Genomic DNA, 10,000 nt, shown 5'->3' on the forward strand with positions numbered 1-10,000 from the left:
TTATTATGAAAGTTAATGAAAAGCAGTATTAAAAAGGAATAATGAAAAAAAATGTAATCATAATAATAATTAATAAAAAATACTCCCATACAATCAATTCTATTTCTGTTTCTGAATTGCAAATTGAAAATTATACTATCAGTATTCTCAAATGAAACTCAAATTAAATGCCATTGTAGTTACAATTGAATTGAAATGTTGAAAATATGGATATATGAATATTTAAAATATGAATATTTGGAAGTTATGCCACCAAGCTCAAAATAAATGCCATCAAAGTTCCATCATAGTTACAAATGAATTGAGACCTTATTATTATATTATTTATATATCTTTTTTCTGTGAAATATTGTTGACATGCACGTCAGATGGTACAGAATGGAAAAATTGGTAGGAATTCTCATGTATAAAATGTCAATTTAGTCATGTAATTGTATCGCAGATTTAATCGATATTGAATCAAATCGTGACATCCTGCCCAATACCCAGCCCCGAAAATAATAATATTGATTCATACTGTATATGCTGTGTGTATATATTGTATATATATTCAGTGTCAAATATATGACTCACATCTCATCCCAGCTGCTCTCCACTCCTCTTTCCTCCCTGCTCTCTCTCTATCTCTCTCTCTTTGTGTGTGCGTGTCTCTCTCTCTCTCTCTCCCTCCCTCTCTCTCTCTCCCTCCCTCTCTCTCTCTCTCTCTCTCGGTCAGCCCTTCCTGCCTCTGTCAGACAGCGGGGCTCTGTACGACTCGGACGAGAGCGGCGCGGAGGAGGACGAGGGCGACGACGACGCCTTCCTCTCGGACACACAGATGACGCAGCACTCCGACCCAACCTCCTACAGGTAGGGCGGGTTTAGAAAGGAACATTCCTCACCGCCAGTGACTGAGAAAGAATCCCAAATGTCAAACAGGAGCACTCTCTCAGATTTATTCGGGGAGTAAGAGGCAGCGAAGTTGGAGGTGGGCGGCTGAGGCCCATATAACCCCAATTATTCATAATAAAACAATACAGAAAATAAACTAATATTTAGAAACATGTGACCATGTTTTTATCAGGGTTCTTACCAGGTCCTTGAGACTAAGATTATATAATATTTTAATTAGTAAAGATCACGTTGAAGTCTTTGAAAATGGAAAAAAAATAGAGCTTAAAAAAGTGCTTGAAAGTCCTTGAATTTCATTTTATAATGTGTCATGTAAAAATTTAATTTAGGGAGAAAATGGGAATACAAATATAAAAAGGAACAACGCAAATGCAGGGTAGTAAAAATGAACAGGCAGCTTCGTGTTCTACATACATTATACAATAAATAATGTTAGAGGGGGGAAAAAAGAAATTTGGAGGTGAAACAATAATAAGATAAAAATAAATACAAAACAGTTAATTAATAAAGAGGGTTAAATAATTTAAAGCAAAATGTGTTAACGAAATGAATGCAGCAAGTCTTGCTGTCATTCCAAATTCTCCTTTTTACTGTCCAAATCCTGCTGCTGTGCGTCTGAGATTTTCCTCCTTTTCTTTTTATCTGACATGTAGCTGGGCTCTGATCCGCCTGGTGATGGTCAAACTGGCTCTGCACAACGTCAAGAACTTCCTCCCACTCACTGGCCTCGACTTCACAGGTGCACACAGACACACACACACACACACACACACACACAGATGCAGACACATGCCTACACACTCCTTACACACACACACACACACACACACACACACACACACACACGAGTCCTTGACACACTTACATGAAATTGAAGAAGGAAAAGAAAATCACCCCCAAAAAATCTACAGTATATGATTACCAAAAGTTGTATGGAGATTTTTTTTATTATTATTATTTATTTCTTTGTTTATTTCATTTAATAAATTATTAGATTTTTTTATTTTTGTAAAATAAAAATAAATGAGTGACTTTACAACAGTAGGATCGATGAAACCAATGCATTTAGTGTTTTGCGTGTTTGTGTCGGCAGACCTGCCGGTGACCTCCCCGCTCTGCAACGCTGTGCTGAAGACCCTGGAGAACTGGGAGCAGCTGCTGCTGGAGAGGATGAACAAGTTCGACGGCCCCCCGCCCAACTACATCAATACCTACCCCACTGACCTCAGCGCCGGTGGGGGGCCAGCCATCCTCCGACACAAGGCCATGCTGGAGCCCGATAACACCCCCTTCAAGTACAAAACACAAAATGATACACTAAGATTTGGTTGTATATGTTGAATATTGTTAAATATATTATTTATTTATTATTATTGAGTTATTATTATCATTATTATTATTATTATTATTATTATCATTATTATTATTATTAATAATAATAATAATAATAATAATATGTGTGTGTGTGTGTGTGTGTGTGCGCGTGTGTGTGTGTGTCTTTGTTTATCTATGTATTTGTTTTATTTTTCTTTCTTTTTTTAGAACCAGGAACCATCTTTCCTTTCCAGTGCGGCGTCTCTGGCACTTCCTGGTCAAACAGGAAGTGCTGCAGGAGACTCTCATCCGCTACATCTTCACCAAGAAGAGGAAGCAATGTGAGGTCAGTGTCCCTCCCCCACACCCACGCCCACTGCACATGACACACCCTGGAACACCCAACAATATTTCAATTGTGTTAAATTTGATCTAATTTTGTATTCTATCCTCGCTTAAATCTTAAAATTTGAGAGTTCTGTTACGATACCACACTATTTTTGTTTTTTAGTGCAACTGTGACCCTGTGAACTGTAAAGTTTTTAATCAAGATTAGAATCATACTGTTACAACACTTCTCAGTCCCTCAAGGAAATTGTGATTTTGCGATCCCACATTAAATAATCATCTACTTTAACTTTTTTGAACCTTTGAGGCCACGGTTTCTTCTATTTAGGCATTATTATAATTTTTGAATCGCCATTTCTTTAGCCAATTCCAGCAATTTTCCTGCAACCCCCCCCCCCCGCCCCCCCCCAAAAAATGCAAGATCAAGTATTTTTGTTCACAACAATCACATAAAAGTTTTATGTGCCGTTATGGTGAAATTCTATTTTCAAATCTACAATTCAACACAGCTAAACTGGAGCAAACTGAGCTCTGCACAGCTGAACTCGCCAGTGGCTGTTTTTCGATATAAATCCAATTTCAGAAATCTTCCCATCAAGGCTGGACCTGGAAAGATTCTTAATGCTGAAAATAACATCCAAACCTTATTGGACCTTATTATACTGTTTAGCTTATGAACCCTCTGTCCATGTAGCCAACATTTACGTGCCCTCGCACCCAGAAAAGCTCTCATTACTCTGTTATTGTTATGGCTGTTATTATCCCTCCCTCAGACATCTTTAGCACGGGGCCTTTCACTATTTCTTCCCCCTTCAGCGTTGACGATAGATGAATTTGAACGCATCTATTTTACCTTCAAGGTCACAGGACGCGTGGTTTTCAGGCCCTGTCCCTGGGCCATACGTTGAGCATACGCCCAGAGACTCTGTCCACCCTTTTATTTTCATCCCATGTTTTTTTTTGTGTGTGTGTTTGTGCATGTGTTTTGTGTTGTTGTGCCGTGTCCATATTGCCTTTTGTGGGTGTTGTGTAGCCTGTAGAAAACCATTTGGATCGTCTAAGCTCAAACTGCAGCAGTCCCCATAAGGTAGTATTATTATTCACCCTCGTAAACACACCTATCAGTCTTTCTATACGTGTGTGTGTGTCTGTGTGCGTGTGTCTGCGTGCGTGCGTGCGGGTGGGCGGGCGTGCGTCCGGGTGAGAGACACAGCCGAAAAACCTCAGCGCTTTTAAGAATAACGTCCGTTCATGACTCGGCAAATTACTATTTGGCAATCAGCATTATATTTATATTATTATGGAATCATTACAAATTTTAAGATAAATTATCTTAAATAAATTCCCCTTTTGTCCCTTTGAATAACTTTCGCCAGTGACTAGTAATTTAAGATTTGCAAACAGACGTTCTTCTGAGAAAACACCTACATTTGAAGGGTTTGGGGTTAGCGGTGATGCTACATGGAGTTAGTATGGCATGATGGTGAGGTCTCTCACCCAGCAGGAACCTACTGAAGCAATTTAACGTTCACTTTTCACCAAGAGCACCCGTGACCTCCGCTGACCTTAACCCATAACCTCACATCCACTCGCCGTACACAACTCTCTCTCACACACACACACACACACACACACACAGAAACACTGTTTTCTCTTCTCGTTCTGCTGGACCTCATGCTGGACCTACTAACCACTGCATGTTCACTGTGTGGGGGGAAGCTGGTGTCACAGGGGGGTGTCTCTCTCTCTTTAATTACGTCCTATTCTTTGGGTTTTTGCCTTCTGCTGTTTTATTTCTGTTCATCCGGGATGTCTCCCGCTCCAGGTGGAGGCGGATCTGGGCTACCCGGGGGGCAAGGCCAAGATCATCCACAAGGAGTCCGACATCATCATGGCCTTCGCCATCAACAAGGTCGGAGTCCTATCCGTCTCCTCTGCTGCCGGCACTCTGGGAGGTTCTTCTTATTCCTCCTCTCCTTTTTCACACTCCCTCTCTCTCCCTCAACCCCCGTCCAGGCCAACTCCAACGAGATCGTGCTGGCGTCCACGCACGACGTCCAGGAGGTGGACGTGTCCACCCTGGTGGCGGCTCAGCCCTTCACCTGGATCGGAGAGGACTTCGACAAGGAGTCCCGCAGGTCAGATTCCCCGCGGCATTGTGGGTAATCCTCACCGGGCTTTTTGGTGGGTCGGGTAACAATTTTGTTGCGTTGCCACACAGCTCCGACGACGTGGACTACCGCTCATCTCACACCAACATTCCTCAGGCCAGCAGCGTGCCCTTCGCGCCCCCGCCGATGCCTGTCTCCGCCTCCATGCCCTGGCTCGGCAGCGGGCAGACCAGCATGGGAGCCAGCGTGGTAAGATGCCACACACATACACAGCAGGATGTCTATGGGTCCCTAAAAAGTCTTAAAATGTCTTACAACGTCTTAATATTTACATAAAATGCAGACTTTTTTACAAAATTGGGCATCAAAAGTCATTCAATTGTTTTAAATTAAAATGTATTAGGTCAATATGGGTCTAGGTCTAAGGCTATAAAAATTGTTCATATAATCATCACATTCATAATCTACACCATTTCTATCTAATACTTGGTACTTACATTAGGAGAGATATGATTTGTCCAAAAATCTGTCTTAAATCGTGTTAAAAATTGTCTTCAAAGGTCTTAAATTAGCATTAAATGTAACAACTTCATGGTCAACAATACAGGTGTAGCTTCCTACAGTCACCAGTAGGGGGAAACATAGTTATGTTGTGAAGTATTCAGTTGTTCAGGCGTCTCCCTACACTGTAATGTTTGTCACATGTGTTTATCATTTTCTTTGTTGTATTCCATATTAGTTTCAGTCTATAAACTCAAAACCTTTGGAATGAGTAAATACACGGCGCTCTGTAGATTATTTGATTGTGGGAGAGAGTTAATACAAGTATGAAATGAGAAGTGGCTGATGCTTTCAAGGGCCAAAACTGTTTCTTTACCCGGGAGAAGCCTTTTTTTTTTTTTTTTTTTTTTAGAAGAGAGAAGTTATCAGTGTCTAGCCAAACCGATCCCCCTGGGACTAAACAGCTGACATGCTGAGTCTATGCAGCGGCGATTACACACTGGGCCCGTGTTTGTCTGGCAGAGATCAGAGCCCATAAACACTGATAGGCTCCGACAGCCAGCCAGCCAAGGTACAGATTTGCGTCACGCACACACAGGGCCATGGATCTCCATGTGCCGGCGGCCGTGATAAATGTTCAGGGCTTCACGCAAACTTTGTCCGGACATTTTACTACGTGACTGCGACCCCAGCTTGTTCAGTGTGAGACCTAAGCCCCTTTCCCACCTGCACTGAAAGCCGTAAATCTACTGGCAATGTGCCGCATTGCCATCATGTGGAAAAAGGAGCCGGTCTTGATGTTCCATAAGGGTCCTTCCATAGATTTCCCCACTCTTGACCTCGTATCATTTCCGTGAAAATTTCGGTACGGCTGTGAGTAGAAAGCCCCTTTCACACAAAGTTCCCAGTAAATTACTGGGATAACCTTTCCGGCACCGTTAGTGATTTTCACTATTCACACATGCAGCTACATTCAGGAACATTTCCCTCTTGTGCCTTTTCACACATGCCATGACGATGCAGGAATAGATCGGGCAAATGGCGGTCCGTTCCGGTGTAGATGCGATCATTTGGACAATCCGTGTCGGCAGCGGATGTGCAATCTGAATCATTTTCCTTTTTTTTTTTTTTTCCTGGCTCTCGGAGACCAGTGCTTCGGTTCCCATCTCCCCTCCCCTCCCGGACGGACTCTTCCCTCCGCTGATGGGGCCGGGAACAGGAGCCCCCGTCCCCGAACGCGATAACCCTAAACCCAATGTTGTTAAATCAGCGTGATCATCTTCAACCTGTCCTACACTCTCTGCCTCTCTCTGTGCACTCCAGGGAAGAGTTGGTCCGGGAGGGGCGGGGAGACGGGAAGCGAATCGCTGGTCTCTGAGAGCCAGGAAAAAAAAAAAAACAGTTCAGATTGCACATCCGTTGCCGACAGACTGTCCAAACGATCGCATCTACACTTGACGTAACATACAGTCAGTAGAGTCAATACGGATTTTTTTCCATAAAGGAGGCCAATCGATGTGGGAGTGACTACCTACTGCCTTTAACAGATATTTTTTATACAGCAATGTCACAAATTCGATGTCGGAAAGGGGATTTCGTTAGGATTGCATTGAACGAATCACGATGGTTGGTGTTACATAATCAATGTTGTGACTTTTTCAGATCATGAAGAGAAACCTGAATAATGTGAAACGAATGACGTCCCATCCCATATATCAGTATTGTAAGTAACAGCGATTCGGTTCTCGACGGGTGTCGACCGGTAAAAAGAGCTGCTCCAATTTTTTCCGACTCTTCCTGTTCGTTTGGTTCAGTCGGCGTAGCCCGCGGTGGGCGAGGGAGGACTTCCTGAACCATGAAACGAGAGTCAGAAGAGTTGGTTCCACTCTGGCTGTGAATGGAATTCTCGCAGGAATCATTCGATTCTGTCGATATTCTTTAATTTGGGTGTATGTTAAAGTGTTACTCATTCACATTCAATTTGAATGACGCCAAAGCCATTGTTTTTTGTTTTTTTTTGCTTTTGACTTAAATGTCGTCCTCAGTAATTATTTTCAGTTCATGAGGGGAAGATTCACACTTTTGCCGGAGTGACTCCCACGACTCCTGAGTCATTTGAGAGATTTATTCACGACAAATTAATTGTTTGTGAATTTTTTATGTTCAAAAGCTTTCTGATTTCTTATTCTTCCGTGTGTGTGTGTGTGTGTGTGTGTGTGTGTGTGTGTGTGTGTGTGTGTGTGTGTGTGTGTGTGTGTGTGTGTGTGTGTGTGTGTGTGTGTTGCAGACATGACGGGGGCACAGGACGGCAGTGTGAGGATGTTCGAGTGGAACCGACCTCAGCAGCTCATCTGCTTCAGGCAGGCGGGCAACGCCCGAGTCACCCGCCTCTACTTCAACTTGCAGGGCAACAAGGTGAACACACACCTTCACCCAGCTTTCTCTCCGCGAGGACAACTCGGATCAACGTTTCGATCGCAACGCCGCTATATCGCTCACGGTCTTTCGCAAATGTGTATATCTCGCAGAAGCATGTCCACTAAGTACTTTTAAAGAAATAATAGATTTTGTTTTGTTTTTGTTTGTTGCCATGGTGTTAATATCAAATGTTTTGTCTGGTGACCGAGCTGCGGCTGATTTGATGTGTCTGTGTGTGCTGTGCAGTGCGGGGTCGCTGATGGAGAAGGTTTCCTCAGTCTCTGGCAAGTCAACCAGACCTCCTCCAACCCCAAACCCTACCTGGTGAGAGGGAAGCCAAATGTCCACTCATGTATTCTTCATTTATTCCTATCTATCTATTTATTGAAGATTACTCTTTAGTAATCCCAAGGGGGAAGTTCAAGAAATGTATATTGATTTTATTTAATTGTAGTATTATTATTATTATTATTATTATTATTATTATTATTATTATTGTATTTATGTATATTTTATATTTTATTTACTTGTTACAATTTTATAATATTTTTGTATTCATTTTTTATATATATAATGTATTTGTATTTTTTTGTTTATTCTATCTGTCTGCCTGTCTGCCATATAAAAACCACAATATACAGTATATACATGCGAAGTGGAAGATAAAACACAGCTGTGTTGCTAGTCTCTGTTTCATTGTTGTGTATGGAAGGGATCGGGGATTATTTACCAATCTGCTCCGTCGCTCTCTGCTTCCAGAGCTGGCAGTGCCACACCAAGACCTGCGGCGACTTCGCCTTCATCACTTCCTCGAGTCTCATCGCCACGGCCGGGCAGTCCAATGACAGCAGGTCAGCGACGGAGGGAAACCGAAATGCAGCCTACATGATCCACGTTCACATAACAAGTTCACATAATGTACACTCTACTTCTTACTACACACTATCTAACCTTCATTCTCATATTTTTTTTATCCCTCCTCAGAAACGTATGCCTGTGGGATACTCTGATTTCGCCGAGCAACACCATGGTGCATGGTAAATAATCCCCGAATAGGGAAAAAAAAATAAGTGTCCTCAAAATCTGACTCAATATGTGGCTTTAACTCACTGGGGAACGCTTTATATGTTCTGAAGCCCGAGAACAGCTGAATCGTCCTTTTGATGTTGAAAGACAAATAAAATTGTGGCACTATTGAGGGTTATTCAACTGAAAACTTTGTTGGAGATGAGATGTTGTTTTTTTTTGCTGTTTCTGAGTCAATTATGACATGCCTCTATAATGGCAATTGCTTAAAGTAACTTCGGCCTGGATGAGAAAGAAAGCCAAGGTTCCCCTGGATCAAATGATGCGTCCCACTTGACGCAGACTGATAAAATGAGTTTGTTTAGGTCGATTCTGCAGGCGTGTCACTGTGTCTGCGTACATATGAATGTTGGCTCTGTATTTATTTGACTATGGATGCACTGTATGTACATCTTATCTTTTCGTGTCCATCAGCCTTCCCCTGCCACGAGAACGGTGCCACCGTGCTGCAGTACGCTCCCAAGCAGCAGCTGCTGATCACGGGCGGCAGGAAGGGCTTCGTGTGCGTCTTTGACGTGCGCCAGCGGCAGCTGCTCCACACCTTCCAGGCCCACGATTCGGCCATCAAGGCGCTGGCTCTGGACGCCTCCGAGGACTTCTTCGTCACAGGCTCCGCCGAGGGCAACATGAAGGTGATGCTGCGCTCTTCATCACTCCCCATCCATCCGTCTATTTTGACTCGATTAACGAAATGTAAATGCCCGTTGTTTGCAGGCGGAATAGTTCAGGAGTTACAATTTCTGCCTCAGATTAAATGTGATGATTGTTTTCTCGTGTTATTTTTCAGGAACTCCTTAACCATGGTCTTTTTCTTATAACAAATAAATAATTAATCCCCAAAAAATACTATAAATAAATGTAGAGATTTTATTTAGTGTGGATAACAAATCAAATCCAAACCCATTTTAAGCCAGATCAATTTCGACGCGACATATGCATTTTTGGGTTACGGTGTGTTTGAGCATCTTTTGGATGTGGGTCCATAACTTAATCTCCTTATATGGGCGTCTCCACACAGCCTCTACAATTCAGGAGGTCCTGGTCGTCCATTCTCTCTCTTTTTTTTTTTTTTCTTAATCCCTCCCTCTCTCCCTCCCCAGGTCTGGAAGGTAGCTGGCCACGGCCTCATGCACTCGTTCAGCACCGAGCACGCCAAGCAGTCCATCTTCCGCAACATCGGCGCCGGCGTGATGCAAGTGGAGACCCGGCCCGGCAACCGCATCTTCACCTGCGGCGCCGACGGCACGCTGAAGATGCGGGTGCTGCCCGACCGCTACAACCTCCCCAGCAGCATCTACGACGGCCTGTAACGCCCCGCTTCCGCCCGCTGA

General features: G+C 43.2%; 1 protein-coding gene across 3 annotated transcripts in view; it reads left to right on the plus strand.

Annotated features, from left to right (window-relative positions):
• Positions 1-10,000, plus strand: part of dmxl2 (Dmx-like 2) — a gene marked incomplete at its 5' end in the record, with an annotated part of 60,294 nt that overhangs the window by 48,832 nt on the left and 1,462 nt on the right. The window contains 15 exons of one of the 3 annotated variants that reach the window (XM_079997086.1): positions 716-849; positions 1,545-1,630; positions 1,985-2,186; positions 2,434-2,551; positions 3,587-3,640; positions 4,379-4,465; positions 4,570-4,691; positions 4,775-4,913; positions 6,828-6,888; positions 7,453-7,580; positions 7,830-7,907; positions 8,343-8,434; positions 8,568-8,620; positions 9,084-9,301; positions 9,770-10,000. The exon at positions 9,770-10,000 is cut by the window's right edge and continues 1,462 nt beyond it. In XM_079997086.1, the coding sequence (XP_079853212.1) occupies positions 716-849; positions 1,545-1,630; positions 1,985-2,186; positions 2,434-2,551; positions 3,587-3,640; positions 4,379-4,465; positions 4,570-4,691; positions 4,775-4,913; positions 6,828-6,888; positions 7,453-7,580; positions 7,830-7,907; positions 8,343-8,434; positions 8,568-8,620; positions 9,084-9,301; positions 9,770-9,979 (1,782 nt within the window). In that variant the 3' untranslated portion in view covers positions 9,980-10,000. Of the gene's footprint in view, positions 1-715; positions 850-1,544; positions 1,631-1,984; positions 2,187-2,433; positions 2,624-3,586; positions 3,641-4,378; positions 4,466-4,569; positions 4,692-4,774; positions 4,914-6,827; positions 6,889-7,452; positions 7,581-7,829; positions 7,908-8,342; positions 8,435-8,567; positions 8,621-9,083; positions 9,302-9,769 lie in introns of all 3 variants that reach the window. The other 2 variants (XM_079997085.1, XM_079997087.1) reach the window with 2 other exon arrangements.

This window comes from Zeus faber (genome assembly GCF_960531495.2).
Source record: "Zeus faber genome assembly, chromosome: 3".
NCBI classification, from domain to species: Eukaryota; Metazoa; Chordata; class Actinopteri; order Zeiformes; family Zeidae; genus Zeus; species Zeus faber.